The sequence below is a fragment of the Scomber scombrus genome, chromosome 10, assembly GCF_963691925.1.
Source record: "Scomber scombrus chromosome 10, fScoSco1.1, whole genome shotgun sequence".
NCBI classification, from domain to species: Eukaryota; Metazoa; Chordata; class Actinopteri; order Scombriformes; family Scombridae; genus Scomber; species Scomber scombrus.
The window spans coordinates 14,363,952-14,387,200 of NC_084979.1; the positions used below are offsets into that span (position 1 = coordinate 14,363,952).

Here is a 23,249-nt window from a genome sequence, read left to right on the forward strand (position 1 = left end):
CATCTCAAGCCCTCTCCCCTGTCCAGACTGCAATTCTGGAGGAAAATATTAAACAACGTGAACTTGAAACCCTTCGCCAGCAGATGGAAAAGGACTCAGTGGCTGACTTAGAGTACCAGCAGCTGCAGGCCCAGGCAAAGGCAGCACAGCAGGCCCAAGAGGAGGCCAAAGAAGCATTAACAAACCGTCTGGAGAGGAGTTGTCTGACCTAGAAGTAGCCAAACTGGTCACTTCCATGCTTACAGCTGACATTAACGCTGCTTCTCATGAGACTCCCTCATCACCATCCCCTGCTGCATCAATGCAGGCAATACACACCGCCAATGCTGCACAGTTGACAGTACCTGCACCCTCATCTGCTGCAGCACCACCTGCACCACATAACCCTGCATTACCACTCTCTAGCCCACAGTCCCCAGTATCACCGACAGCTCCGGCAGCCCCAACTGTGCTGTCAGTAATATGTCAGACAGTCCAGTAATACAGCCCCTGCCGGCAACTCCAGCACCAATGCCAGCCTCACCCGCTGCAGCACCGCCTCCACCAGTGCCACCTGCAGCCCCAGTCACACTGCCTACAGTAGATCATTGGTGCAGCACCCCACATCGAGCACAGCGCCCTCCTATGATGCACCAACTCTCTACAATCCTGCAACGTGTTATGCAGCCTGGCAGCCTTACTCACCGCCACAACCTCCAGCAGTCACACAACTGAAGCCCACAGCCATTTCCTGCAATATCCAGGCATTCCTGACATTAGCTGCTCCCTATCCTGGTCTACCACCACAAACTGGGGCAGAACTGTTAATTGCCTCAGCATATGGCATCCCTAGGCCGACTCTGACAGTGTTTGAGAGTGGATGTGAGAGTGACTTTGCTCTCCTGAAAATGGCACTGGACAATCTCCTAAACAGTCACAACCACCTCAGCGAGCAGTACAAATATCAAGTGTTGCTCAGCCACCTGAAGTTACCCAGCGCCCTCCAGCTAGCCAAGGCTTACTTGCACCACTCACACCCATACACCACTGCACTTCAGGCACTGCAGGACAAATATGGTCAGCTTAGACAGCTCGTTCAGTCAGAGCTAGGTGCCATCCTGAATACCCCTGCACTTAAGATGGGTGACGCGAATGCCTTCGACTCCTCTGCCCTATCCGTGCAATCCTTAGTGGGCATGCTGCAAACCCTTGAAAGCCAGAACGGCTACGAACTCTTGTGCGGGTCCCATGTTGACCGGCTGCTCAGTAAAATGCCACCCTCCTCCAGAGACAGCTTCGTGGAGTACTGCCTTAATCGTCACATTCTGCAGTCAGGTACAGACCGAACCTACACCCTCCCAGACTTAGCTGCCTGGCTATAGGTTAAGTCACAAGCTAAGCGGATCTCTAGTCGTGCTGCAGCTTTATATCCTACTGACCTCCCTAAGCCAATCAGGAAGGACAGAGGGGCCTTCGACCAGAAGGAAAGGTCAACACCCGTTCTTTTCACTCTTAACAATGAAACCGCTACATCTGAGCCTGCCCACACCAAGCCAAAGCCTTACTGCCCTCACTGTGACAATAGAGACCACCACCTCAACTCCTGTGATAACGTTAAGAAGCTCAGCACCAGTCAGATCGTCACATGGATAAAGGAAGGTAAAAGGTGCTGGAAGTGTGGCCATAACCATGCTACAGAAAACTGTAACCTCAAGCGCCCTTGCAAGACCTGCAAAGAGCAACACCTCACTGTGCTGCAAGACTCAATCCAGCACACCTCCAATGCAGTCCTCATGCTGACCTCACCAACCACAAAGATATACCTTGATCGCCCGAACCGTTCTCAAAGAGTGATGTTGAAGGTAGTGAAGGTCCTTATACACAATGGTAGCCACACTATGGAGGCTCACGCAATCCTGGATGATGGGTCTGAAAGAACCATTGTTCTTTCACCTGTCGTACAGCACCTCAAACTATCTAGGACTCCTGAGACTCTTCCACTGCAGACAGTCCACCAGGAGATGAAGCAGCTAGGGGGGCTAGCTGTATCCTTTGAAGTTTCGCCGCCATCCAGACACACTGAGAAATATCGGATATCCAACGCCTTCTCCGCTGATAGCATGAGTTTGTCAGAGCAAAACTATCCCGTAGCTGCTCTCCAGAGAACCTACCACCATCTGAAAGGCTACAATTAGAGTCAACACAGATGATGTACAGCGCAATGCAACTCCTCTTCTCCGGTGCTCTCCAGTCACCAGTCTCCATGCACCTAAAGAGGCTGTGCTGCCCAACACCTGTGCAGAGCCTTACCAAAGTGAACTCAAGAAGGCCACCTTTATTGGAGTTGTTACTGCAGTGGCTGCTACAAAACTACCTGACCCAAAGCAGTTTCACACCTGGAAAGAACTCATCAGTGCTACTGCGAGGTCCCTTCACGGGGCGGCAGCGCCCAATACTGATATAGTGTGCGAAGCCTCAAATTACATCACAACCGAGAGAACGCACCTAGCTCAGGCTCAAGCAGACTCCTTCCCTCAGGAAGTGAAGGCCCTCAAAGCTAAACGGCCCATTTCCTCATATAGTCGTTTTAGCTCCCTTGCACCTGAGTATGTAGAAATCACTGGACTTCTCAGGTTTGGAGGCAGACTTGTCGGACTGCAGATATGTAACCAGAGACAATCCACCCTATCGTCCTTGACCCATCACACCACGTCACCAAGTTACTCATCAGAGACTGTGATGAGGAGCTACACCACCCTGGGTCTGAGCGTGTATTAGCAGAGATGTGCCGCCGGTACTGGGTTCTTCGGGGTCGAGAGGCGATACGCAAGCACCAGCATATGTGCACAGTGCATAAGTGCATGACAACAAGATGCTTGCACTTAGACCTCCTGGAAAGCCTTGACACTGACGCCTTCTTGCTCTCCCTACGTCGCCTTGTGGCTCGCAGAGGCAAACAGTTTGAGGTGCTCTACGACAATGGAATAAATTTCACCGGAGGATGCCGTGAGTCTCCTGTCCCTATCGCTGCTTCAACCAGTGAAAAGTATAAAGTGCAGAAGAGCTGCTACATGCACATTAACACACTTTTATACATTGTTACTCATGCAGTATTTTTTTTTTACCAGCAACCACAAACCTGTATATAGTAACAATGTGACCTTTATATAGATTGTTCTTTCCTGTAACCTCTATTGTAGCTGCAGGTTTAATTTGTTTGGCTTGATATCTTTGTTGAGCTGTATGTCTTTATCTGTATTGTCCTGTGAAGTTGTCCATTGTTTTGTGTTTTAAGTATTAAGAGCTATTGAGAAAATACTTGCTTGTATGTTTCAACATACTCAGTCAATAAAGTTTTTTCTGATTCTGATATGTATGTATATGCTGAGATTACTGTGCATTATTTGCTGCAGTGTTTATAACATATACTGTAATGTATTTTTTTAATATTTAAAGTCCTGCTCCAGTCACAAATGTGTTTTTTTTTCTTGTTACTTCAGTTGGATGGTTGAGCTTCACTGTGACATTTGTGCTCATATAGTGCATATTACTAAATAAAATCTTGTGTAATCAAGTCATCATAAATTATCACACAGCAAACCTGGAGCAAGGTATTTAAGGCCAGGAGTACTGGTTGTTTCTGAGTCTGTGGGTGTAAAATTAAATCAAGTGTTGTCTTCTGTGAGCACCGTACTGATGTGCACATTGAGGTGACACTGAACATACACTATGCACAGAGGACACTGGAATTCAACATTTGGGTTTTTTGGTGTTTTTTTTAATGTTGGACCCAAAAAAGAGTTTAATCTGGCCATTGTATTACACGCAATTGGCTGAGTTAGCCTTTTAAGTCAGTAAAGTGTGTATTTTATAATGATATGATTTTTATAACTAACTCTAAATAGCTATATAATATCCACCTGCTATTAGAGGTTGCCATGTGTAAAATGTCCATAAAAGCTTATGAGTCCAGAGTGAATTCATAGTAATGGTAATTATTTTTCACTAGAGGTCACTGTTTCCACACACGAGTGTTATTCAATCAACCCCTTTTACCCAAAGCAAGCTATATGCACTTCCCATGACTCTCATCAGAGTAAGCTGAACTCTTTCACACACTAACTATCCTACCCTCAGTTTGGCTCATTGCAAATTCTCTTTCTTGGGCTTGGTAAAAGAGAAATTTTGGTAGACTTGGGCTCATCCCTTAATTTGCCTTAGGCTTTCGTCAACACACTGTGCAGCCAAAGAGGAAGGTGTGCATCCCCGTAGAAAGGCACAGTTTTCATCCTTACAGAGCACATCTCCAAGGAATAAGAGTGGCTTTGTTTCCACCTTTTAATAGTTGACCGGGCTGCCATGGGGGAGGGGCTCCAACTCCATTGTAAGGTCCCCTTGTAAAAGAATGCTGCTCTACAGATCAGATTGTTTGGCTTTCTGTGTGAATCTGGGAATTCAAGAAATACAAAACGCACACACACACAAAGGATATTCATCCGTCTCCAAGACACATTTGAGTGGAACCAATGTGGATTCAAGGTTTCTGCAACCATTTTATTCAAGGTTTCTGCAACCATTGAAATTCCTCCAACTGGTTCAACAGCTTTGTATTTGTTGATGTGATGAGATGATACTTTTTTTGTTGCTGCAGGCTTGCAAACTTGTCAGGCTGGTTTTGCCACACCAGAGGTTTAATATATGAATGATCAGATTCAGCATGACTTTCTAATCTCATCCTCCTATCGTTTACTAGCAGAGTTTCAGTTATCCTGCTAGTAAGACTGGGAAACACTGCCCTATCCCACCCAGCTGTAAGCTTACAGAAGAGATGATCTGGCACACAGTGAGGGTAACTTGATACTGCATATTAGTTTATTTGAATCAGAGTTTGTGATCTGTTGTTTGACTCTGCTCTGTCGGGACTGTGGCAGCCGTGAGTTTGGGGATTTTTTTTTCTTGCAACACATGACCAACAGTCATGGGTTGCAGGTGGTTCCATCCATATGACCCACTGTCCTATCACATGCACAAATGTAATCAAGAACACAATATGACTCAGTACTACCAACAAAATGAATAAATATAATTTGAGAATGCAGTCGGTTACACAAAACATCTGACCTAATTTTATAGAAGCTCAGATCACATGATAAAAAAAAGGTTAGTTATCCTCATGGACCCCATTCTTCTTAACTATGACAACATTAAATATTGTACTCAATAAACTGTATTAATGTCTGCGTAATGAGGGATTTCGTCCAAAAAAAAGAGAAGATAAACAAAGTTACAAAAATGCAGATAGTGTATGGATAAAATATGATCCTTTAAATCAAACTAAATTGAAGTAGGGCTATATATCCACAATAAGATGTACAAATTGTCATTGTTCAGATTTTTGTTAAATTGATACACAAACAGATTTGTCGGAAATTAACAAATTAGTGCCAGGTATTTGTAAAAATGGTCTATAAAATGAGTTAGGTGTATAGCTTAGAGTATATTGTTCTGTGGTGAAGAGGGATGTTCATCAGAAGCCCAGAAGACATTAGTGACCTCAGAGGTCTGTGAGGTCAGTGCTGTGGCAGACGGGGGATGAATAATAAAGTTTGATGGCCACCGGCAGAAGCTCACAATGAATGTGTCATAAACTCTGCTTGTCATGGAGGGGTTGAGAGATGCTGTTCAGGATATTCAGATGTTCACCAGCTTGCTCAGCATCCTCTTCTCTGCAACCTCAAATGGATTCAAGCAGTAACAGAGCATTTCAAACACTGTGCATTCAGGATGTCGGCTCATAAATGGCAAGAATGTCCCACTGGTGGAATCATTACTCCGATTCAGTGTGATTTAATCACTTCTTTGAGCCTCCCAGCATCAGAAGAGATACAGCTGTTTAATCCCCAACAAAGTAAACTAAAGTGTGAAGACGTGAATTTACTTGACACATGGCACATGTTAGTTACACCGGTGATGATTACGATTACTGTATGTATTTAAAAATTGCACACATTCAAGAAATGTTCCAAAAATGTCATATGATCAGACATAGTACCACAGGTATTCTTTATAAATATAGGCTCATGAAAACACATATCTGAATTCAAAGCATACAAGCTTTTTGGACACCAGTTGGTTTTTATTTGTGGATGTGTAAAATATGTGACATTTCTACCTGTGTATTAGATTTTTGTAGGAAGTAAATGTTGAACTTTGACAGAGAAAATCACATATGACTAAACACACATGTGCTTATATTCACATCTCTTGTTATTATTATTTATTCATGTGCCCCTTACTTTTTGACTGACAGAGCTTGGTGTCTTGACTCAGGGGCCTGAGCAAATTCATCACAAAGCATTACTCAAGCATTAAGGTGTAATTCCACTGTGAATGTATTTGAAGTGTAATTTCAACATAGTATGTTACCTGTATTCAAATAAGCTTTTACAGCCATTGGTGTTCTAATAAATGCAAATATCTTTCTAAATCAAGTTCTTGCTGGATGGATTTACATGATAGTATTGCTCAACCTACCTTTACAGCCTCTGACAGCTAATTATGCAGCTCCTGCTCAGTATCAAGCCAATCAGAGCAGCAGATACATAGACCGAGAAGAGAAAACCGACCAATCAAATCCGTGCATCCGTGCAGGGAGCGCTACGACCCGCAGACACTCAGAGAAGGATCGGCACAGTGTATCATGTTGGTCAGAGGAGTTGCAGCGCCAATAATTGACGTTAAATACCCCACTCAAATTTGCGGATTTTCTTGTAGTGTTTAGATATATTTTTTCCCGTTGTAGTGCGGGGAGACAGTCGGAGCTTTGAGGGCACCCCGTGTTTTTTAAAGCCCGAAACAGTTGCTGTCAGGAGGGCTGCTGTTTAGTTGATGTCATCCGCGACAGAGCTGTAGCGACCTTCAATTTCTAGGCAAGACTAGGATAAACAAAGAGTCGTTTTTAAGTGTGTTTTTGCTTTGTTTTCTTTGCCGGTGACACAAGCAGCGAGGATGGGACTTCTGCTGCCTTGTTATCTGCTGTTATCTATTTTAACTTTCGCGGCCGGTTCAGATTTCCAGCGCGGATCCAAACCCTCCGGACAGCCGGTTTTTGTGAGGGATTCAAGCACAGTCGAGAGAGCTGCGAAAATCGTCAGGAGGTCTCTGCCTGCATGGCTGGCTGCATCACCAAACCACAAGATAAAACGAAGAAGCACCGAGCAGGGCGACTCCTGCCAAGCTATGCAAGGCTTCGACAAGAAGTTAGCTGACAACACCCACAGTGTAAGTTAACAAACTGAGGTCCTGTCTCACAGTTAGATGAGAGCAGAGGGGATGCTGCGCAGGTGCGAACCAGGTGCACCAACAGGCCTAATCAGCTATTCAGAGTACTCAGAAACCTAGCTGCTGATGGGCTGTTTTTCATGCAACTGTGAGCCCTGCAGCCCAGAATAACATTTACATTGAGTCTCTTTTTAAACATGAACACACAGTTAAAAGATTAGATCCAGTGTATTGTCATGGAATCGACCTATTCAAAGTTATTTTCCTGTTCCTTTTTGCCAAACATGAATATCCTGTAATTGTGCACCACCATGATCATGTGTTTTATTTAATATTTGGTGCAGTGTAATACTGCTATACAATCTAGTGAAGCAGTAACAACGCCTATTTCTTTCAACTCAAGCACCACCCGACCGGTTTGCCTGTAAAATGCCCCACTAATGACAATGGCCTATATCTTATTCTTATCAAGAAAGCAGATGTATTCTGTATTGAAGGATCAAACTTGTCTCTGCCTCACTGAGTGTAGATCTGCCTGATTGTTGACAGGGAATTCACTCAGGAGACTCCTTGTGACCAGCTGTGCGGTAGTTATTTTTTCATTAAAGGCACATTGTGTGTATGTGTGGTAGTGAAAGGAGTTGGCATGCAGGGACTACAGTATTTTGTTTTTACTTGCCTTTTAAATCCTGGACAGCAGAGAGGGCTACATTTGTTGTCGCCAGAGAGAGTGCCCATATTAATGCAGCATAAAATATCTAGGCAACTATTCAGTGCTCTCCTCCAAACAAACAGGAAGCTGACTTCAGTGGAGTCCTGTGCTGCTTATTTTCCTAGCTCCTCACTACCATGTGATCAACTTTGCATTGCAGCCTTTGTATATTTGGCCTCCGTAATCTAAAGTCGACAGAATTCCTAGAGGCTCAGCCCCGTCATTCCCCTCGAGGTCACTGCTGCAGGTCCCGATGGTACCAGAGCTGCTTACAGCATGAGCTGCTGAAAGAGACCTGCCCTAAACAGTTTGTGAAAGGCCACTGAATGAGATGCACCAGGCAGCAGGGCTCTCTCTGACAGTAAAAGCAAAAGTGTGTTGGTTTTTCTCCAAAGAACCATAGTGCTAAATTGACTTGATGTGCACAATATTATTGGCAAAGGGAACATTTGATTCTTGACCTCTGGTTTAATGTGGTATTCAGAAGTCTGTCCTGAGAGCTTTTGTCTGGAAGCCGCATGCTCGCTGAAAAGCTTGTCTGTTCTGATAAGTGGTGCTTCACTTTTAACATGCTTGAACACATGGTGAGAGGAGACACTGTCCCAGTCAAAGCCAAAATACACAGTCTGGAGGCAAAATTCACAAATAGGCTTTGAATACAATTTATCATTATGTAGTCAGTGTCATTTGCTTTTTGTCCGCTAGGCTGAAATGTTTTTTAACTTTCATAATATGGCATCATTTACACATTTGCTGTTTCTTTATGATAAAATATGAACCTGATTTTTTTTCTTCTTTTTTAGTTTACCTTCAATGACCTGAGTGGATCGGTGTCACTGGCCTGGGTTGGAGATGGCACAGGGGTGAGTTCTTCTCCGTTTGCACCTAACAGGCCTCTCATGTAGTGATAGGAGTACGTGGCTGGATTACTAAGTACACTGTATGAAAATGACAAGGAGAGCCTCATACATTACATAATGACTTCCCTCACATCAGGGTCCCATGCGCATTAATAAATGATCCATGCTCCACTTTCCTCAAGCTGAACCTTCTTTCTTGGCAGGTCATCCTGGCTTTGACAACTTTTCAGGTCCCCTTCTTCATGATAAGACTTGGGCAGTCTAAACTCTATCGAAGGTATGTTTTATTATCTTTGTAATTTAACTTCTTTGTTTGTATTTGCATTTAACTTGGCTGTAACTGCTTGTTTTGCTAGTGAGAACTACGGGAAGTCCTTCCAGGATGTGACCAGCCTCATAAACAACACCTTCATCAGATCAGAGTTTGGTATCGCCATCGGCCCTGAGAACTCTGGGAAAGTAAGTTGAGTACTGTAAATAGTCTTTGGCATCTTATCATCTTACATGGTTTCATCAGTCTGAATTTTGGCTCATAGGTGATCCTGACAGGTGAAGTGTCTGGAAGTCTTGGGTCTCGAATCTTTGTTTCAATTGACTTTGGAAAGACTTTCAGCCACCTGGACCTGCCCTTCATCCCCATGATGCAGATCACATACAACCCTGAGAATTCCAATGCCCTGCTGGTCCTCAGCAACAATGTGAGTAGTGAATGTTAAAGAGATATATTTTGTTTGTAAAGTAACCCATGTGGATGTAAGAGCAGTTGATCTACAGTTAAGTTAAGAAATCTGTCATTAATTTAAAAGGGTGAGTGACCTTTTTTATGGCCTATTATAAAACCTAGTAACCTAACTCAAAGGCCATCATCTAATTTCCTCATAATAGCAAGACTCCTGCTGGTCAATCATTTTTTACGTGTTTGCTGAGAGTACATTCATTAACACGGCTATGGTGTTTATTGAGTGGCTGTAGTATACAGTTCTGTGTAAACTGTGGTGTTATTGCAGTTGATCTTTGAGTTCATCATTTAAATATATTTTCTTCGTTCCTCAGAATGAACTGTGGGTGTCTGAAGATTTTGGCAGCACCTGGAAAAAGATCCACAGCATGGTGTGTCTGGTGAAATGGTAAGAGGCGAGTCAAACTGAAGATGTTTGCACCTTTCTCAGCTGCTCAATGAACAAGCTTTAGTGTTATTCAATATCCCCTATTGTCTGTGTCTCAGGCAAATATTTCTACCCAGTAAGATCAGAGACGAGTGAAAGAACCTCATTCTTATTGGTTTGGCATGTAGAAAAGATTTCAAGAAGTGATACACTATCTGTTAGGCAGTTGTTCTTTTGGTTTTATATTCTCAAACAAGCTGATTATCACAGGTGGAACACTTACTATGTTTGACCATATTTTGACCTTTTTAATAGTTATGCTAACTTACTCTCTCTTGCTTATTGTGGTCAAAATGTTATTTAGAGTGAGACAAACATGTACACAGTTTTTCTCCCAGGACTTGAATAGTTGCTCCACCTTTGCAAAATAGGCAGTACAACTGCATTGCAGTCAGTGACTGTTTGACTAGCTCTGTTGTGGCCGAGCCCTCGCAGCAGTCTTGTTGTTTTTGAAGCACTTCCTTGTATGCATCCCCTAGTAACCTTGGCAGCTGTAAATGTTTTTTTTTGTTTCAGTTGTAAGGCTGGGTTTTCAAGGTCACGGTGTTTGACAGAGCTGTAGGTGCAAAACTGTTTTCCTGCAACATAAGCTTTTATTATTATCCCAAAAGTCACTGATCTCAACAGGCTGCAGGAAAATAGGTCATATTCAACTGGGGCAGGAGTAAAAACACAACACTCAAAAGTAAATATTTGGGAAGGGCATGGCTGCATACTCGCTGCATTTGATAAGTCATGTTATGTGATACTTATTTTAACAATAAAGCAAAACCTATTATGGAAGAAGAAAGAGAATGCATAAAGACTCTGTATGAAACATCATTTTTTCCTTGATGCAAGGATTTCTTGTGTATTGAAATGTAAGCATACTGAGAATTGTAACATCTTCATTAACAAGGCAGTCTCCATTTATTTTTCTGAGATATTTTTGACTCTGTTGACTCTTATATAAATGTATTGGTGTTTCTACTCTGATTTCAGGGGAAGGAAAAATACAATCTTCTTTACAGCCAACCTCAATGGATCCTGCAGTAAGTTCTCTCCTCTTTAAGCGAAACTTAAAATGAAATGACTATGTGCAGTTTCAACCCAGATCTACTTTGACCTCATCAGTTTTGTGTATGCACATATAGATTACTGAGAACCAGTACATTGAAGATAATGTATTTTAAATGTTATGAAGATTTTACTCAAACGATACCTGATAAACTGGGTTTGGGTTAGATTATGAATTAAAAAGAATGAAATTACAAATAGTATCATGATGACAGATTATCCTGGCTAGATGAAGCAAAAATATTTATACATATATCCTTATTTATCCTTTTTTTAATCTTTTATTCCTTTCATTACTGTATGCTGCTATTAGTTACATTTGTAAATTTGCATACAGTTGTTGCACTTTCAACATTTTCATTTCTAAGTTGTCTTTGTATTTTTCCAGCTGACCGAGGGGTACTGGAACTGAGGAGGACGACAGATTACGGAAAAACTGTCAAGACTGTTGCAAGTAAAATCTACTCCTTTGGCCTGGGCGGACGCTTCCTCTTTGCCTCTGTAATGACAGGCAAGGTCAGTATGCAGTAAGCAGAAACATGATCAGACATCCACAAACAAAATATTGTTTCTTTATACCTTTGTGTTTTCAAGAAAAAACTGCACTCTACTTGTTTTGTAGTAAGAAGCTGCAAGGAAAGTACAAGGAAAATATTTTAGTCGTATTACTGTATTTAAACTTGATATCTCTTTTATGTCTGTGTGTGTATTGAACGGGAGCTTATTTAGTAAGTGTCACCTATCAGCAATTGTGGGGAAGTATTCATGGTGTTTTCATAACGGAAGAGAACGACTCATAGAAAACATGATGATTTGGATATTCATGTTTCTCTTCCTGTTTTAACCATATTTATAGAAACTGTCCGAGTCTACATACAGTAATAGTACAATAATAGTTTGTCAAAATGTGTGCTCCATGTAGATATTGAACACTGAACTAGCTCTCAGGACACATATCATGTGCGTAGTCATATGCATGACTCTGATTCTAATTTCTAATTTTATGAATTTAATCAATTAAATTTTTGTAACACTTCTTCTTACTCCTCACTCACTTCGTGCTTTCTCTGCAGGGCACTCTGAGGATGATCCACGTGTCAGTAGACCAGGGTGAGACTTGGAACATGGCTCAGTTGCCCCCTGTCGGTCACGAGCAGTTCTACTCCATCCTGGCAGCGAACGATGATATGGTCTTCATGCACGTCGATGAGCCAGGAGGTCAGTCCGTACAGCAACTTGACACGTCATCATCAGTCAAGTGGCACTGATATTTATGAGTAGGAGACAGACAGTGTGTTTGCCCGTGTGCAGAATATGATGCAAGTGATAATTGCATGTTTCACCACAAGTTCAATCACAAGTTCAACCTTTTTACATTTTACTAGTATACTTAATATTCACACCCGTCCACATTCCTCTATGCACTTTGCTGTTTTTCATGGTTTGGATGAGGCCTATTATTTCCATTTAAAGAACACCTTATTGTCATAACATAAAGGGATATTTTAATCAATGTACCTACGACATTGTGTCAGCAGTTTGGGGACGTTTCTCTTCTGTTTCAACATGACAGTTCCTCTTTGTACAAAGCTAGCTTCATATGAGAAATGGTTTTCTTAGTTTTTGATAATTTGTCTGGCCTGCAGAGATCTGTGACATTAAGCCCTCAACACCTTTTTATGATAAGCTAGAACACCAAGCCGTATAGCACAACATGAGTGAGTGACCTGACAAATGCTCTTTTATGGCTGAGTGGGAGCAAATCCCTGCAGTCAGGCTACAAAATCTTGTAGAAAGCACTCTCAAACAGTGGAGGTTGTTATAGCAGCATTTTCATGCCCCTGGTTTTGGAATGACATGTTCAACTATCACATAGTGGTGTAATGTGTCATCATCAGTACATTATTTTCTACCACCATCTCTGAAACCCTGGAGCTGAATTTTATCTGGAGTATGTGTGTTAACCTATTTGTGTTTTTTTTTCTCTACATCCGCAGATACAGGATTTGGTACCATTTATGCATCAGATGACCGTGGCACCGTGTACTCAAAGTCACTGGACCGCCACCTTTACACGACCACAGGGGGCGATACAGACTTCACTAACGTCACCTCTTTGCGAGGAGTTTTCATCACCAGTGTCCTGGCTGAAGGTAGCTCTATTCATGTGCCTGTGCTTAGATGAAGGAATAGCAACACATGTCTGTACTCAGATTCCCCCAGAAACACAGAGAAGTATGACTTCTCTATTACATGCCAGAGGGAGGGCGTTAGGTAAATATTTAATTAGCTGTTGAGTGTTAGATGTGCTGTCTGTCTGAAGCGGCTGGCCGACACTTGAGCAGAAATACCTCACATCACCAGCTAAATCTTAACGCTATCATGTCCGCAGTTTATTGTATTTAGTTGACCCCATCTGTCTTTACTTATATTTTAATCTACTCTTTTTCTTTGGCCACTCTTCTGAATGTGACCATTCTGTGGTTACATGGTTGTGCCGGAGGGGGGGGTAACTGTGTGACCCTTGCATTGCTTACTCTTACTTGTAATTTTAGTGGCACTGACTTTAGGCTTTTTTGATAGGAACATCAGCTAAGCACCTAAACTGCCTGTAAATGTCTTTGTCTTGTTATTTCAGACAGCTCGGTGCAGTCTGTGGTGTCCTTTGATCAGGGAGGGGAATGGGTTCCCCTGCGGAAACCTGCCAACAGCAAGTGTGACGCTACAGCCAAAGACCCAGACAAGGTAAAGAGAAGAAACTGGTGACTGGAGGAAATACAAAAATAGAAATTCAAGTGGTTTTGATGAAATCTGCATATATTTAGAAGTTAAAGTATCTGATAGTATTGCACTGGACATTGAATTGATAAAATTACCTTTAAGATTGCATTGCAAAAAAAGACCAAGCACAATACATGTATCGTGGCAGTATTTTCACCTTCAGTCAGTGACTTTCACAGTGTCGGTGCTATAAACAGACCGATACTAATTGCTGGTTTTGTTTGTTTCTACAGTGCAGTCTCCACATCCACGCAGCCTACAGTACTGCTATGAGGCTGAATGTCCCCATGCTGCCTCTGAGTGAACCAAATGCTGTGGGTCTCATCTTAGCTCATGGTAAGTCTCAATTCAGAGCTTTTTTTTCTGTACAATTTTTAATTAATATCTACATTTTGTGTGAGATTAGCTGGAAATGATTTCATTGGATAAGCTTGAGCTTTGAGTTTTTTTTTTGCTATCTCACTATTTCTGTGTATCTCATCAGGGAGTGTTGGTGATGCCATCTCAATGATGAGGCCTGATGTGTATGTGTCTGATGATGGGGGGTACTCCTGGTTAAAGGCCCTTGATGGACCCCATCACTATGCTATTCTGGACTCTGGAGGGCTGCTGGTGGCTGTGGAGCACAGCCCCACTCAACCTATCAATAAGATCAGGTTAGTTAGAGGGAATAGGAGAGTTTTTTTTTAAGAACGTTTTTTGCCTTTATTAGTAGACAGTCAGTGGCATAGAAGCTGACAGGAAACAAGTGGAGAGAGGGAAAGGGGTATGACATGCAACAAAGGTCCCTTGTTGGACTCGAACCAGGGACGTTGCGGGTATGTGGCATGCACTATAATCAGTCGGCTACGGGGAGCTCCGGAATATGGGAGTTTTGATTGGACCTGTGTAAACTGATAGTTGGAGAAGTCTGTTTTTATTAATTAAACAATTCAATATAAACCCATTGTACTGTAATAGGCATTTTTCACAGCAGAGTTTAGACCTCTCATAGGAGGAAAAGGACAGGTGGTGGAGATTAATAACCAACAATGGCTCTGTTCCAGTCAAATGTGACCATGAGCCAGCATGTACCGCAGCTCTGAAACCGGTAAATGGAATTCAGTCATCTTTCATTTTATTATTTACACCTGTGCTTTTCCTACTGTGAAATGTCTAAATGTCTCGTGAAAAGCCCATACTGAGTTGTCAACTCACAGACATTGACAATAACAACAAAAACAATAGGAACAGTAGGATGGGAACACTGTCATGAGATGTTTCCAAGGTTCCAGGTGAATCCGGTGCATGAAAAACATCTAATGTTACTTTTTAATTGACTGAATCACCTCTTACATATAAACCAGAGGGAACAGATAAACAGGCTGTTAGCAACAGGAAATTAGTGTTTCCGCCAGAAAAGTTGTTAGACCTGTGGGGGTGGAGGTGCGGCGGTTACTGGTAATACATGGGCATACATCAATTACATTACTTGCTCACTGCCCCCACTGTTGTTGCTTTTTTTAAAAATACAAATAAAACCCATTTGGTTCATTCTCGGGTATCAGTGCCCATGTTCATCAAATAAAACAAACAATGTGTAAAATACTAAGTGTGTTATCAGCACTTAGTCTGTGGATAGATACCACAATTATAAACTGAAAGTGTGCTCTGTGACCACCTGCAGCAGCAGCAGCAGAGTCACAGCACAGGGTAGCGGTGTGAGAAGAGAGGTGTCATGCTCTCAGCTGTAAACGCACGTAGCTGTAACTACACTGTTCACAGCTATTGCTAACCTCATACTCTCTGCACCAGTTGTTGCAACCTCACCGTCACGCTCTCTTGTTCAATTAAATCTTGTATAAAATCAATAACATGCTTAAGGCTATCCTTGTGCTAATATTGTATGCTGTACCACTCCCTCTTATGTGTCTTTGCGTTGTGCTGATGTTTTCACATTTTTTGATGTCCTGGCAGATTCTCTACTGATGAGGGACAGTGCTGGGGTACGTATACCTTTACCAAAGAACCCATCTACTTCACTGGTCTGGCATCAGAACCGGGAGCTCGCTCAATGAACGTCAGTATCTGGGGTTACAGAGATTCCTTCCTCAGCCAGTACTGGATCTCTATCACCATTGACTTTAGGGATCTCCTCACCAGAGACTGTAAGTGGAATGTTGATATGTTTGGAACGACAAAAAATATTTTAACATGTAAATATATTCTGTCATTTGTTTGAGATCATAACTATGTTCTCAAGACAGAACCTAAAACATTGATGTTTTTAGGCGATGACAAGGACTATGTGCAGTGGTTGGCCCACTCTGATGACATCAGTGACCCCAATGATGGTTGCATGCTGGGCTACAAAGAGAAGTTCCTGCGTCTGAGGAAAGACTCTGTATGCTATAACGGGCGCGATTACGTGGTCAACACCCAGCCAACCAAGTGTGCGTGCACCCTGGATGACTTCCTGTGGTAAGACTTTGACATACACGCTCAAAATGAGCAACTCATTAGATTATGCTAGATTTAAACTTGCCTCTGTAACCTGTTCTGGTTGGAGCCCTTCAAAAATGACCTGCTACGGTAGAAATACTGCTAATTGGCTGTCATTTGTTTTTATAGAAAGAAAAAAATGTGGTGTCAAGTCCTACTTACACTAAGTGAATCTGTGTCTTTTAAGGACCAGTTATGTGAAAGATTATTTAACTTCTTGGGCTTGCCTGGAAACTGCATGGAGACGACATGATTCCTGGTTTCAGCATCTACTTCTCATCATGAAAGTAACAAACAGACATAACATACAGTGATATGTGGAAGGGTTAAAATGCCAAACAGTATTGAATAGCAGAATAAGAGTCTCCATGAGTTGATTTTTCCTTTAAATACAAATGAATTGCGGATTAAGACAAAGTACTTAGCCAAACAATTATTAAATTACAGAAGCAAGAGTAAATGTGGGTTATGTGTTCTCCTCTCTTGCTCACCATCCTGGCATCTTCTGTCTCACTGCAGCGACTTTGGATATTACCGTAAAGAGAACAGCTCAGAGTGTGTGGAGCAGCCAGATCTGAAGGGCAAAGTGTTGGAGTTCTGTCTGCATGGAAAAGAGGAGCAGCTGCAGACTAGTGGGTAAGACTTCAGCTTCACACTCTGAATGCAACAGATCTCTGCATGTCAGTGTATCGGTTTAACATGTTGTTATCATTTAACTTCAGTTAATGAAGGAATATAATGTTATCCCATTAACAGGCAATGCCTCTTTGACAAGATGTATGAGATAGGGGTGGATGTGTTGACTCATTCCTTTATTTATCAATATGACATGACATGACATGACATGACTTGCTTTAGCTGATCTGTTTATGTCAAGTCACCATGATAAATGATACATTTTATTTTTTATGTTATTCATTTATTTTTTAGTGTCCTATTGCAGCAGGGATCATAATAAATGTTTTGTTTTGCAGTAATGGCATTTAATATATTTGACCTGATAATTTCGGCATGACAAATATGTTTTGAACATATTTTTGTACTAGTGCTTCACCACAGCCAATTTTTTATGTTAAAAAGAGTGACTTGTGGTTGTCAGAGAGGAAGTGGCGAGAATGAGGAAGTAGTTGTCCTGCAGAGAGTCAGAGGAAGGTGTTGACAGCGACAAACATACTTTCACTGAGGAAGAGTAAATGCTGACTAAAAATACAAAGACAATTTTAGGATTAGTTAGCAGTGCGTGCACAAAATGTAACAAATGCAATAAAAACATGCACACAAAGAAAGAAATAGAAACAATCAGCAGCAGTCCAAGACACATTGCTTTTACTTTGTAAGTCAGAGCTGGGAATTATGTCACACATGAGTTGACCAAGTTTCAGTACAAGTTGGAAAACTAGTTTTGCCAGGTTAGCCATTGTTTGCAATAGCCAATGATAACAATGCATTAGGCGGTATTTTGCACATACAAACACTATAGCAACATGTCCACAGATTGAAGTTGGACAGTTCTGTATGTACAATTGATTTAATGAGACTCAAATAAATGAGACAGAAGTGATAATAAACAGTATATTACAGCTTTCAGTACTGTTGAAGTTGGGATTGGTGAGGTCCAACGTCAGGGGGCATTCCAGTTGAAATTTCCGACTTTCCAGTTCAAATGGAACATGCTGTTAGTTCACACATAACATACATCCTGAGTAAAAGTACACAAAAACTACACAGAACCATTCAGCCTTGTTCATGATGTACAAAGTACTTATGTACTCAATAGAAAGTGAATAATTATTCCACAGTAGATGAAAATCCAGCTAAATAATTGTGTAGGAAAGCTGTTGTGTGGATACAATTGATACAGTTCATAAAGTATACTTTAAATTGTTTAAATTTGTTTTTAAAATATAGAGCTAAAAGAATGCACTGTATATTTTTTTATTGTTTTAACTCTTAAAGCAATATGAATCATTTAAAGCCATGTACAATCCTCCAGCTAAATATTGTGCACTCCTGACTGAGTGATCATCAAATCAATCAATGGGCTTTTTGTCCACAGCTACAGGAAAATCCCTGGAGATAAATGTGAGGGAGGACAGATGCCTGAGCGTAAAGAGATCGACCTCAGTAAGAGGTGCGTGAGTGACCTGCTGGGCCCAGAACTCCTGGTTAGTACTTCTGCCTTCTAATAATATATAGAATATAGTCTTATGTATTTTGTATGTTACCTGCAAAATATCTGTTCATGTCCTACCTTTTTTTCTGTTGTTCATTTTATAGGTAGACAGTCGCACCTCCAAGTCTGTACCCATTGTGATAACGGTCATCATCATCATGCTGCTGAGCACTGCAGCAGGAGTTGTCTTTGTCAAGAAATATGTCTGCGGTGGCAGGTTAGTGTATCTTTCTACACATAATTATACTCCAAACACAACCAAAACTTAACATATAATATTTCCAGGATCACAGACTCTATTTTGTCTGAGGTTGAGTTACCACTCTTTTACTGTCTGTGTTTTATGTTTTGGATGTGTTTTTCTGTATCTTTCTTTTTTCTTGGTTTTGAGTGACCTAACAGTGTTTGAATGTGTCCTGCAGGTTCTTGGTTCACAGGTACTCTGTGCTGCAGCAGCATGTTGAAGACAATGCCGCTGAGGGAATGGATGATCCGCTGGAGACCAACCACACTCAAAACGGCAAGATAGAGTTTCATGACGACTCAGATGAGGTACAGTGATCCCTTTTCCTCCCGAATGCACAAACTAAGATAGAAACCAGGATTTTATTTGGAGACCGGTCCATTATTTTGCAGTGGAAAAAGTGGATCAACTTTCTGCCTGCTTGATGTCATGTAGAAATTCAAAGAACTAAAGCGGTTAAACACAGAAAACAAAAACTAGAGGCTACTGTTTGGCATGTATGTAGGTAAAAGTTAACTTAAGGTTGAGTTTTCATACATGAGAAATAAATAATGAACCAAAAGCAATCTATAATACATCTTAATGCTGAAGACAAACAACTTACTTTAGCTTCACAGGCAATAATATTTAGCAGTAAACAATATAATTATAGTTGTACATAAGTACAGATAATGTACAGACAGGGTGGTTGGCCTGGGTTTATCAATGTACATACAACATAACAGCCAACTAATACTGGATTTTGGAGGCTGATTTTGATATTTCAGATTTTTAGAACAATAATGATTAATTAACTAATACTAATATTGTAACAATTTTGACAAGGATTGCCAATGTAACGTTTAAAGAATCATGACTCACATGCACAAAGCAGGACATTTTACAGTTAGAAAAGAAACGTTTCACTTCTCTCTGGTAGATGAACTATTTAATGGCAAAATGTTTCTAACAACCAAATACCTGCAGTAAGCCCATATTTGCTGATACAGTGGCCTGTATAATAAGTTGAATCAGAATAGGGGGGAGGGGGCAGTTAAACTAGCTACTAAAATTTTCTCAAAACCAAAACAATTTTTACATACAACAATAACCTTTCCAGTTGCAGCTGTTTTTTTAAATTGGAGTGTGTTTGTACATTGTTATTACAAATTATCATTAACTGACCTACAACTAGGTCAGCTAAGTTAGGAGTGTGGGTAAATATAACCATAATAACTTCTTGTTTGCTCACCTTTGTCAGTCCAGGCTTCACTGGTATGTCATGCTCTTTTCTTTCCACAGGACCTGCTGGAATAGCAGGCACAACCTGTCCAACAACAGGTTTCCAGCTCACCCGTGCGGCCGGTTGCTGTTCCTGTCACTCTTCCGTCTCCAGCTACTTCTTCCTTTCACCTTCTAGTATGAACTTTGGCCTCAGCTACCAGACGAAGAGTCTGTGTCACTCTGCTGTCATCTATGAAGTATAATGAATGTACGGAGGCTTCCTGGGACTAATGCCACAGTTGAGGAGAACTATGAAGGAGGTCTTGTAGTGTTCTGCTTAAGTTATTGATTCTTTTGATTGAGTTTGAATCGAGTTATTTATTTTAGAGTCGAAGAACTGATTCAGTAACTTGAACTGCTGACAGAGCCAGAGTAATAGGTTTTGAAGTAAAGCTAGTTGTATAAATCCACCACCATTGCATTACGGGTCCTGCCTCTCCCATCGCCTGGGAGCGCTCCTGGAAATACTACTCACTTCTGTTGAAGACGCGTGTCCTTTTTCTCATGCACTTGTATATAAAAACCTGTTTATCTTTGCCATTTTTGATGTGGTATCAACTTGGTAGGTGTTAAAAAGGTTGCTGTTGGTTGCTGGTTAATATCTCTCCCAAACCACTCAAGTCTTATCCCTGTTTTTAATGAAGTATTTTTTTGTCAGACAGTGTGCCCCAGATGGCCAGGAGTATGTAAATTTTCAGTTTTCAGCCTCTTGCTCTCTGGCTCAGTGGGCTCTGATCTGTGAAATCCCCTGTTGGTAGTCTGTATTTGGAATACAAGCCTGCATACTTTTGGTACTCCATGGTATAAAGAACCACAGTTGAAGTAATAACACGCAAGTGGAAACTTCTATTTGCATTAATTTTTATAGCAATAACATGTTTAGATTCAGTATAGTGTCCATGCATGTTAAATACTTCTATTGGCACAATTATACAATAATCTAATGTCTCCAGTTCCTCCATTTGATGAATGGATACGTTATTTGTGAAACACGTTGATGTAAAGGGTGGTAAAGTGTCTGTTTCAGGACAGGATTTTGTTAAAAAATTCATGTCTGCAGTTTTAACTGCCTAAAGCACATAGTCATTTGTATGCTAAGAGTTTGTAGTTTAACATCTTTCCTAAATGTGACCTAATGATTGAAGACTGTAATAATCACTGTAGTCATATACAAGTCGTGTTTGTAATTATTTGAGCAGTTTTTGTACTAACTTTTAAACTTATGTAACAAATGACAAATTGCCATGTGGTTCGAAGATATTCAGAAATGACAAATAACTATAGTTTGATAGTAAATATCTACAATTATTTTTACAACAGGTTCAGATGACTCATTGCATCCATATAATTTGGTGGTAGAAACAAAGGAGCAATGTGAAAAAGCAATTCAATGATGTAAATGTTGTATAGTGTAATTAAAACTGTAGCCTGTTAGAAGAGGTAACAGACATGGTTGTATAAAATACAACATTATGTGAGACTGTTGGGATTCTGTTATGGTATTTTGAATTTAAGGGGGCAAAAATTCTCCAAAAGAACAGGGTTATCAAAAGTTTCTCATCTGTGTTTTTGTGTTGATCCTGATTCTACTGATATTTTGAAGCAAAACTGGATTGGCCAATGCATCTCAACACACACAAGTCTTGTCAATCACATCAAGTCTTACAGCTTTTTTCCTCTTTCTTCTTGAAACATTTGCACAAATATTTGTCTGTCTTGTTTTGAATTCTTTGCTTTAATACAGGTTTTATTTATTTGTGACAAGCAGGTTCAGCGTGCAGTAAATGTGATATAGTTTGGATGTGGTTATACAAGTGCCTGCTGTGAGGATATGATGTGATATGATGTGTGGCCAGCGTCTTTTAACTGATTATTGTTTCTGTCAACTGATGTGTAACCAGTTTCATCCAGTATGTCAATGACACCCCTAAATTGCACTTGTTTCCCCCTCTGAGATTAATCCTTGAGCAGTAAAGGACATGTCTTGTTTGATTTGAACTCCCATTGAACTGCATGTTAACTCGCAATATTTAAATCCACAAAGCTTTGTTAAGAAAATAGCCTACAATAATCTGGTTATTCTCTCTTTAATGTCTTGATATAAGACATACTTTTGACTGTGATACTTTGACAAGAGAATCAACTCACATAAAAAATAAACAGTGGATACAGGGTTATTATGTAGCTGCTATACACTGGGAGACATTGGAGTTCTTATTTAATGAAGGTTTATTGCATTGAGTGAAGGCAACACATTTTTCTTACAGTTTAAAAATGCTGTATAATTTAATAAGTCATTGTGATGGTTCTGTAAATATACAAGGTAACATCTTTGTATCTGCTGTGTTTCTCTCTTCTGTATATTTTAGGCAATTTTCTTTGGGTTTGCCAATAAATTCATATGTTCCTCTATCTTTCTCCTGATTATTCTTATTTATTACTAACAACAATTTAGAAGTGTGAGCCTGGAAATGTGATCCCTGAGTAAAACTCATACTGGAACTGCAAAATACCTTCCTGTGGCAGACTCACTGAGTTTACAGTGGTTTCTGTTACAGCCGGATCAATTTAACAACACACATTCTGGTTCTTTGATGGCAGGTTGAGATATTTTTAAAGATCCCGTGATGATATATTAAGACAAAAATACTCTGCATGGAACAACAATGTGTGTGTCTGATGTGTTTTTCCACACAAAAGTATAATTACCACATTGAACTCCTTAAAATTACATCTCCTTCTCCCTATTGATTAATATGCAAATATTTGTTATTTCACAAGTTTAACTGCTGCACACAATTATTCTCCTACTATTCCTACTTCACTGTAAAGTTCATTCTCAGTGTTTGTGCACTGGGAGCTTCAAATTTCTATATCACACTTATGCAAGATGAATACTGGACCAGGATTGGCTCTGAACAAGTTGTGATGTCACAAAACCTGCTCATTAGGTAAACGCACAAATCTCAGATTTAAGGTGAGTACAGAAAAACTTTACACTTCCAACAGAAGAATGGAAAACATTCCTCTAGTGTTTAACTATGCACATACATAATTCTGCATGGTGAAGCTCAAACATCCAGCTTGGTTTCCTTTCAGATGACCAGATATTTCATTTCTACATTGTGAATTGTATAAATGTACAAATAAGAGATCTCAGTTTATCTCCTTATTCAATCCAGAAATAAAAAAATGGGGAATACAAATTTAAAATGTAGCAAGAAATAAAACTAGAAAAAAATAAATACAAGAA

At 40.5% G+C, this 23,249-nt stretch overlaps 1 protein-coding gene across 1 annotated transcript; it reads left to right on the plus strand.

Moving 5' to 3' along the window:
• The first annotated feature begins 6,640 nt into the window (after positions 1-6,640).
• sort1b (sortilin 1b) lies at positions 6,641-22,408 on the plus strand. Its single transcript, XM_062427060.1, has 20 exons — positions 6,641-7,260; positions 8,776-8,835; positions 9,036-9,109; positions 9,189-9,291; positions 9,369-9,530; positions 9,886-9,959; positions 10,980-11,029; positions 11,443-11,570; positions 12,128-12,272; positions 13,052-13,207; positions 13,693-13,799; positions 14,069-14,171; positions 14,320-14,491; positions 15,792-15,982; positions 16,106-16,295; positions 16,836-16,952; positions 18,373-18,481; positions 18,594-18,706; positions 18,912-19,041; positions 20,015-22,408. The coding sequence occupies exons 1-20, from the start codon at positions 6,988-6,990 to the stop codon at positions 20,027-20,029; spliced, it is 2,472 nt and encodes an 823-aa protein (XP_062283044.1). The 5' UTR covers positions 6,641-6,987; the 3' UTR covers positions 20,030-22,408.
• Positions 22,409-23,249: the final 841 nt, after the last annotated feature.